The sequence below is a fragment of the Balearica regulorum genome, chromosome W, assembly GCF_011004875.1.
Source record: "Balearica regulorum gibbericeps isolate bBalReg1 chromosome W, bBalReg1.pri, whole genome shotgun sequence".
In the NCBI taxonomy this organism is placed as follows: domain Eukaryota; kingdom Metazoa; phylum Chordata; class Aves; order Gruiformes; family Gruidae; genus Balearica; species Balearica regulorum.
In genome coordinates, this window is record NC_046219.1 from 21,530,049 (window position 1) to 21,556,429 (window position 26,381).

General features: G+C 46.3%; 1 protein-coding gene across 4 annotated transcripts in view; it reads left to right on the plus strand.

Moving 5' to 3' along the window:
• LOC104642870 (BDNF/NT-3 growth factors receptor-like) overlaps positions 1–26,381 on the plus strand; it is a 281,490-nt gene that overhangs the window by 37,997 nt on the left and 217,112 nt on the right. For all 4 annotated transcript variants that reach the window (XM_075738918.1, XM_075738915.1, XM_075738916.1 and 1 more), the window contains 2 exons: positions 6,839–6,907; positions 10,510–10,664. In XM_075738918.1, the coding sequence (XP_075595033.1) occupies positions 6,839–6,907; positions 10,510–10,664 (224 nt within the window). The remainder of the gene's footprint in view (positions 1–6,838; positions 6,908–10,509; positions 10,665–26,381) is intronic.

The following is a 26,381-nucleotide window of genomic DNA, read 5'->3' on the forward strand; positions in this document are numbered from 1 at the left end:
GTCCTGCACGTGGGTCAGGGCAATCCCAAGCACGACTATAGGCTGGGCGAGGAATGGATTGAAAGCAGCCCTGAGGAGAAGGACTTGGGGGTGTTGATTGATGAGAAGCTCAACATGAGCCGGCAGTGTGCGCTTGCAGCCCAGAAAGCCAACTGTGTCCTGGGCTGCATCAAAAGAAACGTGACCAACAGGTCGAGGGAGGTGATCCTGCCCCTCTACTCTGCTCTCGTGAGACCCCACCTGGAGTACTGCATCCAGCTCTGGGGACCCCAGGACAAGAAAGACATGGAGCTGTTGGAGCGAGTCCAGAGGAGGGCCACGAATCTGATCAGAGGGCTGGAGCACCTCTCCTATGAGGACAGGCTGAGAGAGTTGGGATTGTTCAGCCTGGAGAAAAGATGGCTCCGGGGAGACCTTATAGCCGCCTTCCAGTTTCTGAAGGGGGCCTACAGGAAAGATGGTGAGGGACTGTTTATCAGGGAGTGTAGTGACAGGACAAGGGGTAATGGGTTTAAGCTGAAGGCGGGCCGATTTAGATTAGATGTTAGAAAGAAATTCTTTGCTGTTTGAGACCTAGCTGCAGATTTTTCCTCACCTGTGCACAGGCAATACAGGGTTGGCTCGAGCCGTAGGCTCCTCACAGAGAAATGGAGAATTAGATGACCTTTAGTCAGTTAAGCAAGGAAGCATGTAACCAGCCAGGAGGAAATCCATAGGAAAAATGGGACTTCGGTCCTGTTCAGTCCTGCTCATGAAGTTGTTAGGCTCTTATGTCCACTCCAGCTTACCAACAAAAACCCTTTCCTGGAGTCAGTCTTTTTTTTTTTTTTAAAAAGATTTTCTTAAAAAATATAGTTTTAAGATTTTTATCTGCTTAAGAGAAGAAGAGAAAAATACCATCTCATAGAATGACTGGGGGTCTTATGTAAGATGTTTCAGGCTCATTTTCAGATCTGTACTGTGATACTCTAGTATTTAGAAAGTGAGAGAGGGGTGATTTTCAAAGCCCCTTCTATTTGACTTAGTCTGGAGTCAGAGCTTAAGCCTGGGCTTTCCCTTTTAGGATGTCAGGGAAAATCACATGAAATAGAACAACTTGAGCTGGACAACAATTTCCCTTAGGGACCCATCATTTGATGGTTAGGGCCCCAGTACATGAGAGACATGAAGCTGTTGGAGAGAGTCCAGAGGAGGGCCACAAAGCTGATCAGAGGGCTGGAGCACCTCTCCTATGAGGACAGGCTGAGAGAGTTGGGATTCTTCAGCCTGGAGAAAAGAAGGCTCAGGGGAGATCTAGTTGTGGCCTTCCAATACCTGAAGGGAGCCTACAGGAAAGATGGGGAGGGACTGTTTATCAGGGAGTGTAGTGACTTGACAAGTGTAATGGGTTCAAGCTGAAGGAGGGTCGATTTAGATTAGATGTTAGAAAGAAATTCTTTACTGTGAGGGTGGTGAGGTACTGGAACAGGTTGCCCAGAGAGGTTGTGGATGCCCCATCTCTGGAAGCGTCCAAGGCCAGGTTGGATGAGGCTTTGGGCAACGTGGTCTAGTGGAGGGTGTCCCTGCCCATGGCAGGGGGGTTGGAACTAGATGATGTTTAAGGTCCCTTCCAACCCAAACCATTCTATGATTCTATGATTCTAACCTGAGAATTTTGTATGGAGCGCACCATCATTGTATGCCAACTCATTGTCAGTAATGTACTGGAAAGGCAAAGAGGCACCAACGGTGGATAAAGTGGCTGGAAGACTCCAGCAATACGAAGAAAGTCTCTCTTCCTCCCTTGTCTTGACTGTGGAGAAACTGTCCCGGAAGGTTCTGCGACTCAAACACAATATGTCCTACTCCCCACCTGTACAGACCAGTATTTCAGCTATTAGGAGTAAGCATTCCTGTGCTCAAGAGAGGATACAGAGGGTACACACCACGAGGTACCCTGTGGTTTTACCTGTGTGACCACAGAGAGGACATGAGGAAATGGGATGGAAAGTCTACCTCAACACTAGAGGCACGAGTACGTGAATTGCAAGGAAAAAAAATAAGAAAAGGGGATTCTTCCAGGAAAAATTCTTCTCCAGTTTCCAGCAGGCGTCTCCCCAGACCGAGTGGAAGGCCTAATTGTATTTATGATCCTCTTGAAGGGACTTCTAAGTCCTTTTTGCAAGAAGTGAGTAACGAATACGATGACCCTGATTAGAGGGGCTCTGTCTCCAGCCAGGTGGACGAAAGGGACAACTGGGTTTATTGGACTGCGTGGATCCGATGGCCTGGCACATTAGATCCACAAGAGTATAAGGCTCTAGTGGACACCGGTGCACCGTGTACCCTAATGTCATCAAGCTATGATGGGGCAGAGCCCATCTGTATTTCTGGAGTGACAGGGGATCCCAACAGTTAACTGTACTGGAGGCTGAAGTGAGTCTATCTGTGAATGAGTGGCAAAAGCATCCCATTGTGACTGCCCAGAGGCTCCGTGCATCCTAGGCATAGACTACCTCCGGAGAGGGTATTTCAAGAACCCAAAAGGGTACCAATGAGCTTTTGGTATAGCTGCCTTGGAGACGGATGAAACTGAATAGCTGTCTACCTTGTCCAGTCTCTTGGAGGACCCTTCCTTTATGGGGGTGCTGAGGTTCAAAGAACAACAGGTGCCATTTACTACCACAGTGGTGCACCAGCAGCAATACTGCACCAACCAAGACTCCCTGATTCCCATCCATAAGCTAATTCATCAACTGGAGAGCCAAGGAGTGATCAGTAAGACTCGCTCAGCCTTTAGTAGTTCCATATGACCAGTGCAAAAGTCCAATGGAGAGTGGAGGCTGACAGTAGACTACAGTGACCCGAATGAAGTCACGCTGCTGCTGAGTGCTTCTGTGCCAGACATGCTGGAACGTCAGTATGAACTGGAGTCAAAGGCGGCAGCCAAATGGAATGCCACAATTGATATAGCTAATGCATTTTTCTCGATCCCTTTGGCAGCAGAGTGCAGGCCACAGTTTGCTTTCACTTGGAGAGGCATCCAGTACACCTGGAATCGACTGCCCCAGGGGTGGAAACACAGCCCCACCGTTTGCCATTGACTGATCCAGAGTGCACTGGAAAAGGGTGAAGATCTGGAACACCTGCAATACATTGATGACATCATCATATGGGGCAGCATGGCAGAAGACGTTTTTGAGAAAGGGAAGAAAATAGTCCAAATTCTTCCGAAACTGGTTTCAGCATAAAATGAAGTAAGGTCAAGGGACTCGCACAGGAGATCAAGCTTTTAGGAATAAAATGGCAAGACAGATGTCGTATGATCCCAACGGATGTGATCAACAAAATAGCAGCTATGTCCTCACTGACTATCAAAAAGGAAAAACGAGCTTTCTTAGGTGTTGTGGGTTCCCGGAGAATGCATATTCCAAATTGCAGTCTGATAGTAAGCCCTCTCTACCGCGTAACCCGGAAGAAGAATGATTTCAAATGGGACCTTGAGCAATGACAAGCCTTTGAAGAAATTAAACAAGAAATAGTTCATGTGGTGGCCCTTGGGCCAGTCGGGGCAGGACCAGATGTAAAAAATGTGCTCTACATCGCAGCCGGGGAGAATGGCCCTACCTGGAGTCTCTGGCAGAAAGCACCAGGGGAGACTCAAGGTCGACCCCTGGGGTTTTGGAGCCGGGGATACAGAGGATCCGAGGCCCATTATACTCCAACTGAAAAAGAGATATTGGCAGCATAGGAAGGGGTTTGAGCTGCTTCGGAAGTGATTGTTACTGAAGCACAGCTCCTCCTGGCACCCCGACTGCCAGTGCTGGGCTGGATGTTCAAAGAGAGGGCCCCTTCTACACACCATGCAACTGATGCTATGTGGAGTAAGTGGGTCACACTTACTGTGCACAGAGGCTAACCCATCTGGGCTGCCCCATTCTGGCAAGATATCGCTGCCTGGCTAGAGAAGCTCGTTGTAAAACTGTCATGTAGATGCCCACGTACTGAAGATTTAGGCCACTGAGGAATTTCAAAGCAACCAGCAGGTGGATCAGGCTGCCAAGATTGAAGTGGCTTAGGTAGATTTGGACTGGCAGCGTAAGGGTGAATTATTTATAGCTCGGTGGGCCCATGCCACCTCAGGCCATCAAGGAAGAGATGGAACATATAGAAGGGCTCTTGATCGAGGGGTGGACTTGACCATGGACACTATCTCACAGGTTATCCATCAATGTGAAACGTGCACCGCAATCAAGCAAGCCAAGCGGTTAAAGCCTCTCTGGTATGGAGGATGATGGCTGAAATATAAATATGAGGTGGCCTGGCAGATTGATTACATCACACTCCCACAAACCTGCCAAGTAAGCACTATGTTCTTACAATGGTGGAAGCAACCACCGGATGGCTGGAAACATATCCCATTCCTCATGCCACCGCCGAATCAAAACTTCCACGTACTGTAGAAGTGGATAAAGTCCCCATAGTGTGCATGAAGTATATGTTAGGGAAGACAGTCTGTGTTAGCCCTGCTTCAGGCAAAGGCAAACCGATCCACAGGACTGCTTTTGCTCAAGGACCTGGGTGCAGTTGGTGGTTGATGCAGAAGGATGGGGAAGTCTGATGTGAGAATAGCCAATAAATTAAATGGTATGATGTTATTTTCTAAATAACTCTGCCATTTCATGTCATCACTACTACAATTGCTATATGTTGTCTGAATTATATTACAGTAAGAATCACCCGGATTAATGAAGAATGAACTTTGATGAAACCGAGCAAGGTGTAGAGGTGATGAAACCAGAACTGACTTTCAGCAATTGGCACCCAGTAACTTCCTCAAAATTAACATTTTCAACCCACAGACCATGGGCTTGGGCTGCACCAGATATACCAGCCGCGAGCTCTGGATGCAGCATGCAACAATCCAACAGCACACGCCATGTCTCCTGCCCTGAGAGACTGTTATGACAGATGGAGCCCAAAGTCATGGATTAAATGAACTCAATGGACATTTTAGAGGGATGGCCCATAGACTAAGGGAATGATATCTGCATGTGTGTGTATATATGTGTGTGTATGTGTATATAAATATATATATCAAAGACAAGAAAAGTGATGGCAATTAATTGGAAAGTGTAGGATCTGGGCATGCCATAGATGGTATAGAATAAGGTTTGGATAATGTCCTGGGTTCAGCTAGGATAGAGTTAATTTTCACAAGAAGCTGGGAGATGACACAGCAAGGATAGCTGACCCAAACTATCCAAAGGGATATTTGATACCATGACATCATGCTCTGGACATCATGCTCTGGATTTAAGGAGGGAACTGGTTGGGGAGGAGGAGTCTTTTCTCAGGGACGGACTGGGTATCAAGTTCCAGGCGGTGATCAAATTGCATTATGTATCACCTGCTTTGTATATTCTTTTGTAAGTATTGTTTTTATTTTCTTCTTCCTTTGCTGTTCTAGTAAACTGTCCTTATCCCAACCCATGAGTTTTACCTTTTTCTTCCGATTCTCCTTCCCATCCCGCCGGGGCTGGGGGGAGGAGTGAGCAAGCGGCTGCGGCTGTGTGGTGCTTAGCTGCCTGCTGGGGCTAAACCATGACAACATCATAGTTAACATATTGACTGGGTTTTATTTAACCATAACTTCTGTCCTACATGCAAATTGTACTTTAATTTTTCACCATCAGGATCCACATGAGATTTTTCCACCAACATCTACTGTAGGGCAGCTCAGTTAACCTGAGTAATGAAACAGTAGCTCAGCCATTTTGTTCTCGCACATTAGGACCAGTCAGCTTGCAAACTTCAGGCCATTGTTTGCCAGAAAGAATTCAACAAAATTATAGCAAATAAAATCTCTTAAGTATTCCATTCTAAATGCTTATAAAAGATGCAACTCGTATCCCTGTAATTTCTCTGAAAATTATCTTGTACTCGGAGATCAAGGGCTGAAAGTAGGGGGTGTAAGCACTGTGTTTTTTAGTCAGGGGACAAGGGGAAGAGATTTAATCCCTGTTTTAAATTCTATGCGACTTAAAATATGGAGCCTCTATGGCACCTCTATAATACCACAGAAAACTCGTGGTATTTTGGCTCATAATGCTGATTTGCACTACACTACTGTCAGTTTTACAGTTTACTGCTCTCACTGTCTTTAATTTGTGGACTGATAAGACTATAGAAAACCAGCATTATTTTAGTTTGGAGAAAATGTTTTTGTAAGCTTGGGAAGAGGAGCATTCCTGATTTAGATGAGCATTTCTTTGCTCTGCATAATGGGAGAGGACCTTTCACTTAATTACTACTGGAAACTGTAAATGCTTAATTGACATAAAAAAACCTAATAAAGGCATTTTGCTTTCTTGCTTTTGATCTTTCCTGTTGATGCATATTTCACATGTAATTTGAGCATAATTAAAAGTCTCTGATGTGGATGCGTACTAGTATGCAAGTATAGAGTTTGGTGAAGTATCAATGAAAGGGATATAACCATTTCAGTTATCAATAAATTAAGCATATAATTAACACCTGTAATACTTCTGAAACAATTAAACCTGCCGCTTTTCTGTAAGTAACACAAGTGCTTTAAGTGAAAATATTGACCCTCTGTTGAGTTTGATTTTAAAGAATGTATTTAACTTCAGACAGAGGCTGGATTCAAATTCTTGAAACCGATCGAACTGTAAAAAGAGACTGGGCACTATTCCTTTCCCACTGAAGTCAAAGGAATAAGAGTTTTTCGGAGCTGGTTTGGGCTCTTCTTTTTTTTTTTTTTTTTAGAGACACAAACTGTATTGGGAGTGTAAGAAGCAGCAGCCCTAATTAATACAATTTTTCTGTTTTCCCATAGCAATTTATCCAGAAACAAGCTCTCAAGTTTGTCCAAGAAGCCTTTTCGCCATCTGGGTTTGTCTGATCTGTAAGTTGTCATTTTTAAAAATAAAGTTTATTTGTGGCTAGCAATGAAAGAACAGGACTTTGAAATTTGTTCTTTTGAAGGTACAGGTCCGAAGAAGGCAGCAAATATGTTGCCAGTGACATAAGTGCAGAGAGATTTTAATTCCAGGCCTTCAGAAAAGATCAAGTGTGTTTTAACATAAATTTATAGATCAAAATAGCCTTTCCCCTTCAAGTTTAAAATACTTTTTATGAGATTATTTCACACAAAACTACTGGTGCTTGTATTAGATATTTGAGCTAGTAAAAAATACAGCTATCTACAGATCATAGAATCATAGAATGGTTTGGATTGGAAAGGACCTTAAAGATCATCTAGTTCCAATGTAAAAAAGTGGAAAAGAGGATGTAGCATGCCTACGTGGCAGATATTGTTGTATCTTATTTGTTTTGTTAAATTTGGGGCTCACAGAAAAGGTAGAGTTTTTCAATGACTTTGTGTTTGGGGATATTGGCACAGATAATAAGGCAAGCAGAATTTGTCTTTTGTATAAAGCTCTTATTAGTGGTTCTTCACACTGACTTTTTGTTGATAATTAAGTTGATATAATAATTTTCTTTGCAGCACAGGAAATATTGTTTGCTGGAATTTTCTTTTGTAACTTGGTGATCGCTGAGCACTCTGATGGATAGACTAGCTAGTTGCAGAGCACTCCTGTTGCCATATGCCATGCATGGATTTGTTGCTTCTGAAGTCCCAGTTTCTTCATATGCCATATCCAGTCTGTGCCAAGAAGCCAATAAGAGTGTGTACTTGGCTGTAACTTCTATATTTTGTAGTTGTCTTTGCCCCTTGGACTGCAGAAATGTAAGAGTGAATATGCTTTAGCTTGGGAGATGTTTAAAAAAAAGCAAGTGACAGCATTTTTAAAGGCATATTCTGCTCTCAGTTCTGTTGGTGCTTTCTTGAAATTAGTCTGTTGTCTTTAAAAGATTTATTCTGAAGTACAGATCAGGCCATTCTTGAACCTCTCCATCTCAGGTGAACAGTTTATTTTAGGTTGTGGGTGAAGTGGGTGCTTATTAGATTTTTGAAGGAGAACAAAGTCAAATCTCTATATACCCATTCACTGAGATGATGTAAGAAACTGCTGATCTTTTTGAAGAAGTTGGTTTGCTCCTGGGCAGAAGGAAAGAAAAAAAGACTTGGGACAGAGAATGACAGAATCAAACATGTGACAGGAATCATGGGAATTAATTTGATGAGGTAGGGAAATAGCACTTTTGGTAAAACATCTGGCTGATGCAAAGTAGGTGCAAATACATTTATATTGTTAATATTGGAATTAAACAATGGACATTCAGTGTCATGGGAGTAGAAGCAGAGGAAATGGTTACTGGGAGTGAGCTAGACATGGGATGTTGTGAAGATGATTGAACCAATTAATATTTGAGGTACAGAGGCAATGTGTAATATGGGGCCCAAGTTAAGAGAGAGATAGGATAGAAAACTGAGATAGGGGCTTGGGAAGGAGTGGGACAGTAGAAATGAAAAAAACAAATGAAAGTTAGGAAAGTTATGCAAACAAAGATTGCAATAAAGTGGGATAAATAGAAGTGAGGGAAGGGAAAGAAGAGGGAGGAGCTGAGTCTGAAGGGTGGAAAAGTAGAGATAAAAACAGAATCAGTTGAGCAATTCTGTTGATAGGAGGGAAGGAAGAGTATTGGAGGGGGAATCTAAGAGGAGAATGATGCTATAAATAGCTTCTGAGGAGCTTGTTCTAAATCTGACAAGCAAGTGTCCTGTTGGTAGCACACTTTTAAAGGAAAACATAAATGGATGAAAAGTTCAGACTAGGGTGAGGTAGGAAAAATTCTCCAGATACTGCAGAGAAGGAGATATCACTTTGAAGGGCTTCCTTTTTTAGAACAAACTAGCTGCAGATGTAAAATTACAGCAATCAAGATAAAGTCCTGTAATTTCCTTCTACTAAGTCAGATTTTCTTTCACTCAAGAGTATGTGGAGGGCCATCATAGCTCTATCCAGCATCCTGCCTATGATGTGCCTGGCTCCTCAGGTAGGGTTAACACAGTTTAAAACAATGGAAGAAAAAGATTGCTCAGCCATATTTCAAGCGAGATCTCTCCCTTAAAGGGAAGTTATTGATGAAACAGAAAATCAAAAGTAAATCTTGCTGTTTGGAAAATGCCCATTGTAGGTTTTGACCCACTGAATCCTAATGTTCATATTCTGTCTTGCTATATTGGGTGTACATGGCAAGGAGCAGGTATTTGCCTGCAGCCCATGGAAGAGACCATGCCAGAGCAGTTATTCACACTGCAGCCCATGGAGGACTCCACATCGGAGCAGCTGAATGCTTCCTGAAGGAACTGCAGCCTGTGGAGAAGCCATGCTGGAGCAGATATTTTTTTTTTTCCTGAAGGACTGCAGCCCATGGAAAGGACCCATGCAGGGGAAAACTGTGAGGAGGAAGGAGTAGCAGAAAGGAACTGTTATGTACTGACTGTAACTCCCCCCTCCCCCCTGTGACACTTGAGGCCCGGTGGGTCGAGAAGTTCTTGTCCATGCAGTAGTGCTGTGAAAGTCCAGCAGGGGAATAGGTTGCATCTCTAAGAAGCTGAGTATTTCCTGACTATTTGCACACTCATATCCTCAGGAGGGAGCCTCAAGCATTTATGAGTATAGATTTTATGAGCAACTTGAATTTAGTTTCTGTACATCAAAAGCATTTGTGAAATTTTGGTAAGAATAATTGTTCTTATAATGAGATGCCTCAAGAAGTCACACACACAGGCTTTATTGGCCCTCATCTATGCTTTTAGGAGAAAAAATGAGATACTGGGTCATTCGTTAGCTAGGTATTGGGATGTTTCTGTTCATATTTCACTTGGGTTTTATTTTATTACATTTGTGTGTGGTTTAATTAAATTTTAAAATTAGAATTGGGTAAATTTGCTAATCAGTGATTTAAATTTCATACAGCATACTATATAGCTAGATTATACTATACATTTCTGTTTCAGGGCCATTTTTTCAGTTAGTGTTTCTTCATGACATTACTTAGGGCTTTTACTATGAGATTTTTCCAGAGTGATATACATGATGAATCTTTAAGGTTGTGTAAAATCCTTTTTTATGATTAGAGTTAGAATTTGCCTATAATACATGACTATTTGGCTCTATAAAGAATTTATCTACTTAACAGCAATAAACCTTTTCTGGAGTGGTCTTTCTGAGATAGCTGAGCAGAGTCTATCATACAAGAGAAGAATTTCTGATGTGTTTAGCTGCCATGAAATAAAATGGATCTTAGTGGAAAGCCCAATTCTCCAGGCACTCCTGATTTATACCAGTGAACTGGAGATAGGAATTGAGCACCCTGTGTGATCTCTCTGATCTGTGGCAGGATGGGTTCTTAGTGCAGATAGGACTTCATTTTCTACAGAGAAACCCTGTCTACTTACAGTTTGCACTGCACTGAGGTCTTTGATCCATATCTTTTTAAAGTAGAGTTTAACTTTTAGTTTTACCCACGAGTGCTTTGAAACTTTTTTCTATATGCATTATATGTTCTTAAGAAATCGTTTGATTTTTGCTGTAGGATATTGGTGGACAATCCATTCAAGTGTTCCTGTGAAATTATGTGGATCAAGACATTTCAAGAGACCAAGTTCCACAGAGAAACTCAGGATTTATATTGCATAGATGACAACACCAAGAAGACAGCCTTGCTGGATATGAAGGTCCCAAACTGCGGTAATAGTCTTTTAACATAAAGTTCTTACTAAGATATTGTGAGAAAGGAAAAATAAACATGTTTTTTGACAAGATACCTATCAAGATGACAACAGTGCTGCTAAAGGAAAAGGTTTTGTGGGGAAATATTAACCACTTGCTGGTCTTTCATGCCACATGGAATAATTTTGGGAGCTTCACATAAAGCCTTTTTTTTTCCTTGAACCTTTAAAAACGTACTGTTATTCAAGTGCAGGAAAACAGAACATCAATTACAGACAACACATAAGAATTATATAAAATGCATATGCCTCTATTGAACAAAATAGTAATGCTTCCAAGCTGAACAGACACAAGATTTTGCTTCCTTGAATTTTTTTTCAGATATCTGAGGTTAATGAAATCTTTCTTTTCCTTCAAAAATACAAACTCTACTTCTAGGACTACAGGAAGGAAATTCAGAAAAAATGTGGCTACTGAAAGAGAAAAAGTTAACAAATAGCTGGTTTTCACACAGATAAAACTCTTTTCATAGGCTATGCAAAAGAGACATTACAAGCTTAGGTTTGTAGCATTTTGCAGGATATTATTTTCAGTTAGCTTATATGTATTTGGAAATGGTGGAAAAATGGTGTAACAATAAGGCCATCCCATTTGGTTTTTGTATGCAACTTTGATTCCTGTATATAGTCCTGGGACAGCTGGTGGAAGATTTCACCTGATAGTTGAAGAGATCCTCTTCCTCTGTGGATGGGGACAGAGCTCAAGTGTTTCTGATGTGATGTGAAGCCTATTGAAGTCTGGAGTTTTCTTAGTGGGATGGGGTGCTGGGGTGCTCAGCAGCAGGCAGCTAAGAAGAAAAGAGCAGGGTTTCCTCATGGAGGACTGATTTGGATTGGGAAAACTGCAAGCAAAGGTGAATGTCAGGAGGAAGAAACAAATTCTACCTTTCTTAGTTCCTTTCTTCCATCATTGCCTACCGAGCGCCTTTCTCTCTGCTGGCTATATGGAGGGTGCAATACTCTCTGATTGCAGCTGCCAGCGGGTTAGAGCCATGGAGGAGACCTGCTGCGGACCCAATGTGTGCTGCGTTTAATGACACTAACGCATAACCTGTTTTGGTGGTCTTATGCATTGCAGGGTCTGATTTACCTGAAATGGGAGATGATACTGAGTTGAGCTAAATTGACCTGACTGGCTGCTGCGGCTGGATGGACTAGAACGTAGATTCATCTGCCAGGTGTTGAAAGGTTTCCTGGTGGACTGAAATCAATTGACGCAAAATGGGAGACAACATAGCCTCTTTTAATGTCCTTGTCTAGCATATCTAGAAACTACTAAGTAGCTAGGATTTTCCTTTGAAAATTCTCAGTGTTAAATTCCCAGAACTAAATGTGTGAGACATTATTTCTTTCTCTTGAATTCTTTAGAATCTACAGCCCCAGCAGACTTATTTCTGGCCTCTTGATGCAATGCAGATACATGTGTGTACACATGTGCATGTCCTGTGGACATATCTTGATTAAAGTACTTGGCATGAGAAGAGAAGATGGCACTAGAGGGGGAAGAGGAGGAGGAAAGGTGCCCTTGACTATGAGCATATATGACATTCAGACTGAAGTATCAGTATGTGGAATTTTGCATATGAGAAATGTGCCTTTTGCTGAAAAACTCCGTGAATGTTAGCGCAGACCTGCAAATTATTCCCACATTTGGTTTAATGCTAATTCACAGGATCCAAATATAACTAGACTTTATGCACTTTGTGTTTCTCTTTTTCTCCCCCCGCCTCTAATGAGTTTTTCTGCTTAATCTACTTTTTCTGGTATGAACCAATATAGAACATAGCTTTTTAATTAGAAGAGGTAGATGACAATAGAGCCATTTCTAGAGACAGAATAGAAAGTCCTTGGTGAAAACAAATGACAATCTTCATGAACATGGCTTGTATTCTGGAAGATATCTAAAAGATCCAATGCATGGCTGGCATGGCTGTTGCTTTCAGCATTTCCATGTGAACCACATGAAGTTCAACAAGGCCAAGGGCAAGGTCCTGCACACGGGTTGGCACAATCCCAAGCACAACTATAGGCTGGGCAGAGAATGGATTGACAGCAGCCCTGAGGAGAAGGACTTGGGGGTATTGATTGATGGGAAGCTCAACATGACCCAGCAATATGCGCTTGCAGCCCAGAAAACCAACCACGTCCTGGGCTGCATCAAAAGAGGTGTGACCAGCAGGCCGAGGGAGGTGATTTTGGCCTCTCTACTCCGCTCTTGAGAGACCCCACCTGGAGTATTGCATCCAGCTCTGGGGGGCCCAGTACAAGAAAGACATGGAGCTGTTGGAGAGAGTCCAGAGGAGGGCCACAAAGATGATCAGAGTGCTGGAGCACCTCTCTTATGAGGACAGGCTGAGAGAGTTGGGATTGTTCAGCCTGGAGAAAAGAAGGCTCCGGGGAGACCTTATAGCAGCCTTCCACTACCTATAGGGGGAGTATGAGAAAGCTGGAGAGGGACTTTTTACAAAGGCACGTAGTGACAGGACAAGGGGTAATGGGTTTAAGATGAAGGAGGGTCCATTTAGATTAGATGTTAGGAAGAAATTCTTCACTGTGAGGGTGGTGAGGCACTGGAACAGGTTGCCCAGAGAGGTTGTGGAGGCCCCATCCCTGGAAGTGTTTAAGGCCCGGTTGGATGAGGCTTTGGGCAACGTGGTCTAGTGGAGGGTGTCCCTGCCCATGGCATGGGGGTTGGAACTGGATGATCTTTGAGGTCCCTTCCAACCCAAACCATTCTATGATTCTATTTCTGTACATATTTTTCTTTGTTGACGTGGTTTAGCCCCAGCCGGTAGCTAAGTGCCACGCGCCGCTCACTCACCCCTCCCCCGGCGGGATGGGGAGGAGAACGGAAAAACAATGGCAAAGCCTCGAGGGTTGGGATAAGGGCAGTTTACTGGGACAGCAAGGGGGAGGGAAACAATCAACAACAGTGCTGATAACAGATATTCACAATGGGAGATAACAAAGAACGATTTACCCATCTGAGTGACCGGATGCTTGACCCATCCCGGAGCCACTCCGACATGCCGAACTCTGCCCCTGCCCGACTAGCCCCCTTTTAAGGTGAGCATGACGTCACATGGTATGGAATAGCCCCTGGCCAGCTTGGCTCACCTGTCCTGGCTCCTTGTGAAATTAACTCTATCCTTGCCAGAACCAGGACATTACCCACCCCTTATTCCATACCATCTACGTCATGCCCAGATTATTTTACAGATCTCATTGCCTTACTCTATGGGCTATTGCTCTAAAATGTCTGTCGAGTGCATTTAGTCCATGGCTTTGGGTTCCATCTGCCATTACAGTCTCTCAGAGCAGGGGCAATGGTGCATGCTGCTGGATGGTTGCACGCTGCATCCAGAGTTTTCACAGCCAGTGTATCTGGTATGGTCCATGCTCACAGTCTGGATGTCAAAGATGTGATTTTTCGATAAAGTTTCTGGCACCAGTTGAAGTCAGTTCTAGTTCCATCCTCATGGCACTTTGTTCAGTTTCATCAAAGTCCATCCTTCATTAGTTTTGGGTGATTCTTATGGTCATACCATTGATACAGTATATCGCTATTAACATCATGCAATGTAATTTATTGGCTATTTTCACCCAAAATCAGATCCCCTTGGGGTACACATCAGACTTCCCCATCCTTTCTCATCACCCACCAAGTGCACCCTGGTCCCTGAGCAAAAGCAATCCCGCAGATGGGCTTGCCTTTGCCTGAAGCAGGGATAACCCAAACTGGTCTACCCAACACATTTTTCATGCACACTACAGGAACTTTATCCCCTTCTACTGGGCGTGGGAATTTTGATTGGGCAGGGCCAGCTCGATTGGCAGATCCCCTAGAGTTAACTAACCAGGTGGCCTTTGCTAAATGTGTGTCCCAGTGTTTGAGGGTCCCACCACCCATTGCTCTCAGGGTAGTCTTTAGCAGTCCATTGTACCTTTCAACTTTCCCAGAGGCTGGTGCATGATAGGGGATGTGATTCACCCACTCAATGCCATGCTCTTTGGCCCAGGTGTCTATGAGGTTGTTCTGGAAATGAGTCCCGTTGTCTGACTCAATTCTCCCTGGGGTGCCATGTCACCACAGGACTTGCTTTTCAAGACCCAGAATAGTGTTCCCGGCAGTGGCATGGGGCACAGGATATGTTTCCAGCCACCCAGTGGTTGCTTCCACCATTGTAAGAACATAACGCTTGCCTTGGTGGGTTTGGGGGAGCGTGATGTAGTCGATTTGCCATGCTTCCCCATATTTATATTTCAGCCATCGGCCTCCATACCACAGAGGTTTACCCGCTTGGCTTGCTTGATTGCGGTGCACGTTTCACACTGATGGATGACCTGTGAGATGGCGTCCATGCTCAAGTCCACCCCTCGATCATGGGCCTATCCATATGTCGCATCTCTTCCTTGATGACCTGAGGTGTCATGGGCCCACCGAGCTATGAATAATTCATCCTTATGTTGCCAGTCCAGATCCACCTGAGCCACTTCAATCTTGGCAGCCTGATCCACCTGCTGGTTGTTCTGATGTTCCTCAGTGGCCCGACTCTTGGGTACGTGGGCATCTACATGACGTACCTTTACAACCAGCTTCTCTAGCCGGGCAGCAATATCTTGCAAAAATGGGGCAGCCCAGATGGGTTTGCCTCTGCCCTGCCAGTTGCTCTGCTTCCATTGCTGTAACCACCCCCCACAGGGCATTGGCCACCATCCATGAGTCGGTATAGAGGTACAGCGTTGGCCACTTGTCTCTTTCAGCAATATCTAAAGCCAGCTGGATGGCTTTCACCTCTGCAAACTGGCTCGATTCACCTTCTCCTTCAGCAGCTTCTGCAACTTGCCGTATAGGACTCCATACAGCGGTCTTCCACCTTTGATGCTTTCCCACGATGCGACAGGACCCATCAGTGAAGAGGGCATATGGCTTCTCATCTTCTGGTAGTTTATTATATGGTGGGGCTTCTTCAGCACGTGTCACCTCCTCCTCTGGCGACATTCCGAAATCTTTCCCTTCTGGCCAGTCTGTGATCACTTCCAGAATCCCTGGACAATTGCGCCTTCCTATTCTAGCCCGTTGTGTGATCAGTGCAACCCACTTAGTCCACGCAGCATCGGTTGCATGATGTGTAGAAGGAGCCCTCTCTTTGAACATCCAGCCCAGCACTGGCAGTCGGGGTGCCAAGAGGAGCTGTGCTTCAGTGCCAATCACCTCTGAAGCAGCTCGAACCCCTTCCTAGGCTGCCAATATCTCCTTTTCCGTTGGAGTGTAGCGGGCTTCAGATCCTCTGTATCCCCGACTCCAAAACCCCAGGGGTCGACCTCGAGTCTCCCCTGGTGCTTTCTGCCAGAGACTCCAGGTAGGGCCATTCTCCCCGGCTGCGGTGTACAGCACATTTTTTACATCTGGCCCTGCCCGGACTGGCCCAAGAGCTATGGCATGAACTCTTTCCTGTTTAATTTGTTCAAAAGCTTGTCGTTGCTCAGGGCCCCATTTGAAATCATTCTTCTTCCGGGTTACATGGTAGAGAGGGCTTACTATCAGACTGTAATTTGGAATGTGCATTCGCCAGAAACCCACAAGGCCTAAGAAGGTCTGTGTCTCCTTTTTGTTGGTTGGTGGGGACATGGCTGCTATTTTGTTGATAATATCCATAGGGATCTGACGCCGCCCATCATGCCACCTTATTCCTAAAAACTGGATTTCCTGTGCAGGCCCCTTCACCTTACTTCGTTTTATGGCAAAGCCAGCCTGCAGCAGGATTTGGATTATTTTCTTCCCTTTCTAAGAAACTTCCTCTGCTGTGCTGCCCCATACAATGATGTCCTCAATGTATTGCAGGTGCTCTGGGGCTTCACCCTTTTCCAGTGCAGTCTGGATCAGGCCATGGCAAATGGTGGGGCTGTGTTTCCACCCCTGGGGCAGTCGATTCCAGGTGTACTGGACGCCCCTCCAAGTGAAGGCAAACTGCGGCCTGCCCTCTGCCGCCAAAGGGATCGAGAACAATGCATTAGCTATATCAGTTGTGGCATACCATTTGGCTGCCTTTGACTCCAGTTCATATTGAAGTTCCAGCATATCCGCTATGGCAGCACTCATCAGCGGTGTGACTTCATTCAGGCCACGATAGTCTACCGTCAGCCTCCACTCTCCATTGGAGTTCCGCACTGGCCATATGGGACTGTTAAAGGGTGAGTGGGTTCTGCTGATCACTCCCTGACCCTCCAGTTGATGAATTAGCTTGTGGATGGGAACCAGGGAGTCTCTGTTGGTGCGGTATTGCCGCCGGTGCACAGTTGTAGTAGCAATCGGCACCTGTTGCTCTTCAACCTTCAGCAACCCTACAACAGAAGGGTCCTCCAAGAGACCAGGCAAACTAGACAATGGTTCAATTTCCTCCGCTTCCAAGGCAGCTATTCCAAAACCCCACCTGTAACCTTTTGGGTCTTTGAAATACCCTTTCCGAAGGTAGTCTATGCCCAGGATGCACGGAGCCTCCGGCGCAGTCTCAATGGGGTGCTTTTGCCACTCATTCCCAGTTAGACTTACTTCAGCCTCCAACAGAGTCAACTGTTTGGATCCCCCCGTCACACCAGAAATAGATATCGGTTCCACCCCTTCATAGTTCGATGGCATTAGGGTACACTGTGCACCAGTGTCCACTAGGGCTTTGTACTCCTGTGGGTTCGATGTGCCAGGCCACGCAGTCCAATACTCTGTTGTCCCTTTCCTCCACCTGGCTGGAGGCAGGGCCCCTCTAATCCTGCTTGTCATAGTCACTACTCACCTCTTGCAAAAAGGACTTAGAAGTCCCTTCAAGAGGATCAGAAGTGCAATCTGGCCTTTCACTTGGTCTGGGGGGCTGCCCGGTGGAAACCGGAGCAGCATTCTTTCTGGAGGAGTCCCTTTTTACAGCTGTCTTGCCTTGTAGCTCATGTACGCGTGCCTGCAGGGTTGAGGTGGGCTTCCCATCCCATTTCCTCATGTCTTCTCCGTGGTCACGCAGGAAAAACCACAGGATACCTCGTGGTGTGTATGCTCTATATCCCCTCTCTGGAGCAGAAAAACGCTTACTCCTAACAGCTGAAATGCGGGTCTGTACAGGTGGGGAGTAAGATATATCCTCTTTGAGTTGCCGGACATCCTGGGACAGTTTCTCCACAGCCGAGACGAGGGAGGAAGAAAGGCTCTCTTCATATTGCCGGAGTCGGCCAGCCACTTCGTCCACCGTGGGTGCCTCTTCACTCTTCCAGTCCATTAGTGCCAGTGAGTTGACGTACAATGATGGTGCACTTCGCACAAATTTTCACCACATGGGTCGGGTACACTGGACTTCATCGGGGTCTGTGGGCAACTGTGCATTGTCTGGATCATAATAAACCATCTCCCGCACAGCTAATTCCCTCAGATATTGAATACCTCTCTCCATGGTGGTCCACTTGCCTGGCCGACATACGACATCTTCGCTGAAAGGATACCTTTCCCTCACACTTGACAGGAGGCGCCTCCAGAGGCTGAGGGCCTGTGCCGTCTTCCCAATTGCCTTGTCAATGCCCCCTTTCCCTAGACAAGGATCCTAGCTGCTTGGCCTCCCTGCCCTCCAGTTCCAGGCTACTGGCCCCATTATCCCAGCAGCGGAGCAGCCAGGTAATAATGTGCTCCCCTGGAAGGCAGCTGAAATCTTTCCGCATATCTCGCAGCTCACTCAGGGACAGGGATCGGGTGATCACTTCTGGTTCTGGCTCTTCTTCTTGTTCTCGTGATGGCCCCGGTTCATCCTCATCTTTCACTAAGCAAACCGATTTCCTTGTGTATTTCTTTTTGTGTATAGGGGCAACTGATACTGGTGTGGGTTGATCTTTTGGCTCGACTACAGTGCCTGTTGCGGGGGTTTGGGTAGCTGCAGTGCCTGTGGGTCTCCTCTCTCCCTCTGGATGGTGCTGTCTACTATCAAGCAGTGTTTGATAGATTGTGGCCAGGGCCCAGCACAGGGCAGGAAGTTGTGTCTCCTTAGAATCCCCACAGCATTTTCCTTTCAAATATTCCATCATTTTATGAGGGTCTTGCAATTGTTCAGGAGTGAAGCTCCAAACCATTGGGGGTGAAAAGGTCTCTAGATACCCGCCCATACTCTCCCACATGCCATGCCAGCCCTGACCATTCAGCCTTGGGGAAGATCCCTGGGTGGTACTCTTGAAAAGATTTTTGCTAACCCTGAACAGGAGTGGGAAAGCATTCAGGAGACCTAGCAATAGGAATATACCGGCCTGAACATTCCAAGGGTATTCAAAATTCTCAAAAACTGTTGTAACCAACCAAAAGGGAAAAGGGGAGGTGAAAGAGTGGGAGAAGGTATCCCCCCCTGTCTTCCCCATAGATTGGGTCCAATTATTAATCAATTCTGAAAGATATTGACCGAGGTACGGGCCTGACCGAAATGCTACATACACATACCAGCTCAGACCCATGACTGTCAATGATATCTTATCATAAGTCATTATCACACAATACACCAACATGAGAACACGAACCCCTCTCCCAGAGGTGATAAACAGGACCGCAGGGATTGCATAGAGTAAACACGGGTTTACAAACCAGAGCCATGTAACCAAACAGAACATCATTATGACCAGTGACTGTTTCAATAACATCATAAATGCTTATAACAACTTTGTTTTAACACACTTGGGTCAGACTTGTCGTTATCACAACCCCTCGAGCCCCATGTTGGGCGCCAAAAAGGACTGACGTGGTTTAGCCCCAGCTAGCAGCTAAGTGCCACGTGCTGCTTGCTCACCCCTCCCCCGGCAGGATGGGGAGGAGAACGGAAAAACAATGGCAAAGCCTCGAGGGTTGGGATAAGGGCAGTTTACTGGGACAGCAAGGGAGAGGGAAACAATCAACAACAGTGCTGATAACAGATATTCACAATGGGAGATAACAAAGAACGATTTACCCATCTGAGTGACCGGATGCTTGACCCATCCCGGAGCCACTCCGACATGCCGAACTCTGCCCCTGCCCGACTAGCCCCCTTTTAAGGTGAGCATGACGTCACATGGTATGGAATAGCCCCTGGCCAGCTTGGCTCACCTGTCCTGGCTCCTTGTGAAATTAACTCTATCCTTGCCAGAACCAGGACATTACCCACCCCTTATTCCATACCATCTACGTCATGCCCAGATTATTTTACAGATCTCATTGCCTTACTCTATGGGCTATTGCTCTAAAATGTCTGTCGAGTGCATTTAGTCCATGGCTTTGGGTTCCATCTGCCATTACAGTCTCTCAGAGCAGGGGCAATGGTGCATGCTGCTGGATGGTTGCACGCTGCATCCAGAGTTTTCACAGCCGGTGTATCTGGTATGGTCCATGCTCACAGTCTGGATGTCAAAGATGTGATTTTTCGATAAAGTTTCTGGCACCAGTTGAAGTCAGTTCTAGTTCCATCCTCATGGCACTTTGTTCAGTTTCATCAAAGTCCATCCTTCATTAGTTTTGGGTGATTCTTATGGTCATACCATTGATACAGTATATCGCTATTAACATCATGCAATGTAATTTATTGGCTATTTTCACCCAAAATCAGATCCCCTTGGGGTACACATCAGACTTCCCCATCCTTTCTCATCACCCACCAAGTGCACCCTGGTCCCTGAGCAAAAGCAATCCCGCAGATGGGCTTGCCTTTGCCTGAAGCAGGGATAACCCAAACTGGTCTACCCAACACATTTTTCATGCACACTACAGGAACTTTATCCCCTTCTACTGGGCGTGGGAATTTTGATTGGGCAGGGCCAGCTCGATTGGCAGATCCCCTAGAGTTAACTAACCAGGTGGCCTTTGCTAAATGTGTGTCCCAGTGTTTGAGGGTCCCACCACCCATTGCTCTCAGGGTAGTCTTTAGCAGTCCATTGTACCTTTCAACTTTCCCAGAGGCTGGTGCATGATAGGGGATGTGATTCACCCACTCAATGCCATGCTCTTTGGCCCAGGTGTCTATGAGGTTGTTCTGGAAATGAGTCCCGTTGTCTGACTCAATTCTCCCTGGGGTGCCATGTCACCACAGGACTTGCTTTTCAAGACCCAGAATAGTGTTCCCGGCAGTGGCATGGGGCACAGGATATGTTTCCAGCCACCCAGTGGTTGCTTCCACCATTGTAAGAACATAACGCTTGCCTTGGTGGGTTTGGGGGAGCGTGATGTAGTCGATTTGCCATGCTTCCCCATATTTATATTTCAGCCATCGGCCTCCATACCACAGAGGTTTACCCGCTTGGCTTGCTTGATTGCGGTGCACGTTTCACACTGATGGATGACCTGTGAGATGGCGTCCATGCTCAAGTCCACCCCTCGATCATGGGCCTATCCATATGTCGCATCTCTTCCTTGATGACCTGAGGTGTCATGGGCCCACCGAGCTATGAATAATTCATCCTTATGTTGCCAGTCCAGATCCACCTGAGCCACTTCAATCTTGGCAGCCTGATCCACCTGCTGGTTGTTCTGATGTTCCTCAGTGGCCCGACTCTTGGGTACGTGGGCATCTACATGACGTACCTTTACAACCAGCTTCTCTAGCCGGGCAGCAATATCTTGCAAAAATGGGGCAGCCCAGATGGGTTTGCCTCTGCCCTGCCAGTTGCTCTGCTTCCATTGCTGTAACCACCCCCCACAGGGCATTGGCCACCATCCATGAGTCGGTATAGAGGTACAGCGTTGGCCACTTGTCTCTTTCAGCAATATCTAAAGCCAGCTGGATGGCTTTCACCTCTGCAAACTGGCTCGATTCACCTTCTCCTTCAGCAGCTTCTGCAACTTGCCGTATAGGACTCCATACAGCGGTCTTCCACCTTTGATGCTTTCCCACGATGCGACAGGACCCATCAGTGAAGAGGGCATATGGCTTCTCATCTTCTGGTAGTTTATTATATGGTGGGGCTTCTTCAGCACGTGTCACCTCCTCCTCTGGCGACATTCCGAAATCTTTCCCTTCTGGCCAGTCTGTGATCACTTCCAGAATCCCTGGACAATTGCGCCTTCCTATTCTAGCCCGTTGTGTGATCAGTGCAACCCACTTAGTCCACGCAGCATCGGTTGCATGATGTGTAGAAGGAGCCCTCTCTTTGAACATCCAGCCCAGCACTGGCAGTCGGGGTGCCAAGAGGAGCTGTGCTTCAGTGCCAATCACCTCTGAAGCAGCTCGAACCCCTTCCTAGGCTGCCAATATCTCCTTTTCCGTTGGAGTGTAGCGGGCTTCAGATCCTCTGTATCCCCGACTCCAAAACCCCAGGGGTCGACCTCGAGTCTCCCCTGGTGCTTTCTGCCAGAGACTCCAGGTAGGGCCATTCTCCCCGGCTGCGGTGTACAGCACATTTTTTACATCTGGCCCTGCCCGGACTGGCCCAAGAGCTATGGCATGAACTCTTTCCTGTTTAATTTGTTCAAAAGCTTGTCGTTGCTCAGGGCCCCATTTGAAATCATTCTTCTTCCGGGTTACATGGTAGAGAGGGCTTACTATCAGACTGTAATTTGGAATGTGCATTCGCCAGAAACCCACAAGGCCTAAGAAGGTCTGTGTCTCCTTTTTGTTGGTTGGTGGGGACATGGCTGCTATTTTGTTGATAATATCCATAGGGATCTGACGCCGCCCATCATGCCACCTTATTCCTAAAAACTGGATTTCCTGTGCAGGCCCCTTCACCTTACTTCGTTTTATGGCAAAGCCAGCCTGCAGCAGGATTTGGATTATTTTCTTCCCTTTCTAAGAAACTTCCTCTGCTGTGCTGCCCCATACAATGATGTCCTCAATGTATTGCAGGTGCTCTGGGGCTTCACCCTTTTCCAGTGCAGTCTGGATCAGGCCATGGCAAATGGTGGGGCTGTGTTTCCACCCCTGGGGCAGTCGATTCCAGGTGTACTGGACGCCCCTCCAAGTGAAGGCAAACTGCGGCCTGCCCTCTGCCGCCAAAGGGATCGAGAACAATGCATTAGCTATATCAGTTGTGGCATACCATTTGGCTGCCTTTGACTCCAGTTCATATTGAAGTTCCAGCATATCCGCTATGGCAGCACTCATCAGCGGTGTGACTTCATTCAGGCCACGATAGTCTACCGTCAGCCTCCACTCTCCATTGGAGTTCCGCACTGGCCATATGGGACTGTTAAAGGGTGAGTGGGTTCTGCTGATCACTCCCTGACCCTCCAGTTGATGAATTAGCTTGTGGATGGGAACCAGGGAGTCTCTGTTGGTGCGGTATTGCCGCCGGTGCACAGTTGTAGTAGCAATCGGCACCTGTTGCTCTTCAACCTTCAGCAACCCTACAACAGAAGGGTCCTCCAAGAGACCAGGCAAACTAGACAATGGTTCAATTTCCTCCGCTTCCAAGGCAGCTATTCCAAAACCCCACCTGTAACCTTTTGGGTCTTTGAAATACCCTTTCCGAAGGTAGTCTATGCCCAGGATGCACGGAGCCTCCGGCGCAGTCTCAATGGGGTGCTTTTGCCACTCATTCCCAGTTAGACTTACTTCAGCCTCCAACAGAGTCAACTGTTTGGATCCCCCCGTCACACCAGAAATAGATATCGGTTCCACCCCTTCATAGTTCGATGGCATTAGGGTACACTGTGCACCAGTGTCCACTAGGGCTTTGTACTCCTGTGGGTTCGATGTGCCAGGCCACGCAGTCCAATACTCTGTTGTCCCTTTCCTCCACCTGGCTGGAGGCAGGGCCCCTCTAATCCTGCTTGTCATAGTCACTACTCACCTCTTGCAAAAAGGACTTAGAAGTCCCTTCAAGAGGATCAGAAGTGCAATCTGGCCTTTCACTTGGTCTGGGGGGCTGCCCGGTGGAAACCGGAGCAGCATTCTTTCTGGAGGAGTCCCTTTTTACAGCTGTCTTGCCTTGTAGCTCATGTACGCGTGCCTGCAGGGTTGAGGTGGGCTTCCCATCCCATTTCCTCATGTCTTCTCCGTGGTCACGCAGGAAAAACCACAGGATACCTCGTGGTGTGTATGCTCTATATCCCCTCTCTGGAGCAGAAAAACGCTTACTCCTAACAGCTGAAATGCGGGTCTGTACAGGTGGGGAGTAAGATATATCCTCTTTGAGTTGCCGGACATCCTGGGACAGTTTCTCCACAGCCGAGACGAGGGAGGAAGAAAGGCTCTCTTCATATTGCCGGAGTCGGCCAGCCACTTCGTCCACCGTGGGTGCCTCTTCACTCTTCCAGTCCATTAGTGCCAGTGAGTTGACGTACAATGATGGTGCACTTCGCACAAATTTTCACCACATGGGTCGGGTACACTGGACTTCATCGGGGTCTGTGGGCAACTGTGCATTGTCTGGATCATAATAAACCATCTCCCGCACAGCTAATTCCCTCAGATATTGAATACCTCTCTCCATGGTGGTCCACTTGCCTGGCCGACATACGACATCTTCGCTGAAAGGATACCTTTCCCTCACACTTGACAGGAGGCGCCTCCAGAGGCTGAGGGCCTGTGCCGTCTTCCCAATTGCCTTGTCAATGCCCCCTTTCCCTAGACAAGGATCCTAGCTGCTTGGCCTCCCTGCCCTCCAGTTCCAGGCTACTGGCCCCATTATCCCAGCAGCGGAGGAGCCAGGTAATAATGTGCTCCCCTGGAAGGCAGCTGAAATCTTTCCGCATATCTCGCAGCTCACTCAGGGACAGGGATCGGGTGATCACTTCTGGTTCTGGCTCTTCTTCTTGTTCTCGTGATGGCCCCGGTTCATCCTCATCTTTCACTAAGCAAACCGATTTCCTTGTGTATTTCTTTTTGTGTATAGGGGCAACTGATACTGGTGTGGGTTGATCTTTTGGCTCGACTACAGTGCCTGTTGCGGGGGTTTGGGTAGCTGCAGTGCCTGTGGGTCTCCTCTCTCCCTCTGGATGGTGCTGTCTACTATCAAGCAGTGTTTGATAGATTGTGGCCAGGGCCCAGCACAGGGCAGGAAGTTGTGTCTCCTTAGAATCCCCACAGCATTTTCCTTTCAAATATTCCATCATTTTATGAGGGTCTTGCAATTGTTCAGGAGTGAAGCTCCAAACCATTGGGGGTGAAAAGGTCTCTAGATACCCGCCCATACTCTCCCACATGCCATGCCAGCCCTGACCATTCAGCCTTGGGGAAGATCCCTGGGTGGTACTCTTGAAAAGATTTTTGCTAACCCTGAACAGGAGTGGGAAAGCATTCAGGAGACCTAGCAATAGGAATATACCGGCCTGAACATTCCAAGGGTATTCAAAATTCTCAAAAACTGTTGTAACCAACCAAAAGGGAAAAGGGGAGGTGAAAGAGTGGGAGAAGGTATCCCCCCCTGTCTTCCCCATAGATTGGGTCCAATTATTAATCAATTCTGAAAGATATTGACCGAGGTACGGGCCTGACCGAAATGCTACATACACATACCAGCTCAGACCCATGACTGTCAATGATATCTTATCATAAGTCATTATCACACAATACACCAACATGAGAACACGAACCCCTCTCCCAGAGGTGATAAACAGGACCGCAGGGATTGCATAGAGTAAACACGGGTTTACAAACCAGAGCCATGTAACCAAACAGAACATCATTATGACCAGTGACTGTTTCAATAACATCATAAATGCTTATAACAACTTTGTTTTAACACACTTGGGTCAGACTTGTCGTTATCACAACCCCTCGAGCCCCACGTTGGGCGCCAAAAAGGACTGACGTGGTTTAGCCCCAGCTAGCAGCTAAGTGCCACGTGCTGCTTGCTCACCCCTCCCCCGGCAGGATGGGGAGGAGAACGGAAAAACAATGGCAAAGCCTCGAGGGTTGGGATAAGGGCAGTTTACTGGGACAGCAAGGGAGAGGGAAACAATCAACAACAGTGCTGATAACAGATAGTAATAATGGGTCATAATAGAGAACGATTTACGGATCCGAGGACTGACCGGATGCTCGACCCGTCCCGGAGCCACGCTGACACGCCAAACCCGCCCCTGCCCGACTAGCCCCCTTTTATGGTGAGCATGATGTCACATGGTATGGAATAGCCCCAGGCCAGCTTGGCTCACCTGTCCTGGCTCCTTGTGAAATTAACTCTATCCTTGCCAGAACCAGGACATTTGTTTAAAAGCATAAGACAGTTTCCAGAAAACTCACTCATGTAGTTGGTTTATTTATTTTTATAGCATGGTCTGAGAGGGTAGTAAGTATAACTGAAATAGAGGAAGAAGCCCCTTTTAGCTCCTTTGTATGTCAGGTCACGTTTTAGGCATGCAGGCCTTTGTGAATTTTGTTGATGAAACATTTTCTAATTTTCTCTACTGATTAAATGGTTCATCCCATGTCTGGTTTGTTGTTTTTTTTTAAAATTTTATTATTTTTTTAGGAACTAAGCAAACATACTCTTTTTTTTTTTTTTTTTTTTCTTGCAGGTGTTAATTACTTCATGATGTAGTAAATAGCCTGTACAGTATGTGGTAAAAGTCTTGATAATAGGATGCCTAACTAATAAATTTCTTCCTGTAAAATTGGAAGAGACTACTGTGGTTTCTTGGTCATAACACTCTGCTTTGTATATAATTCATGTGAAAATTAGGAAGGAAATGTAATTACTGTTTATTTGGATGAAATCATAGAATCATAGAATGTTTTGCGTCAGTAGGGAC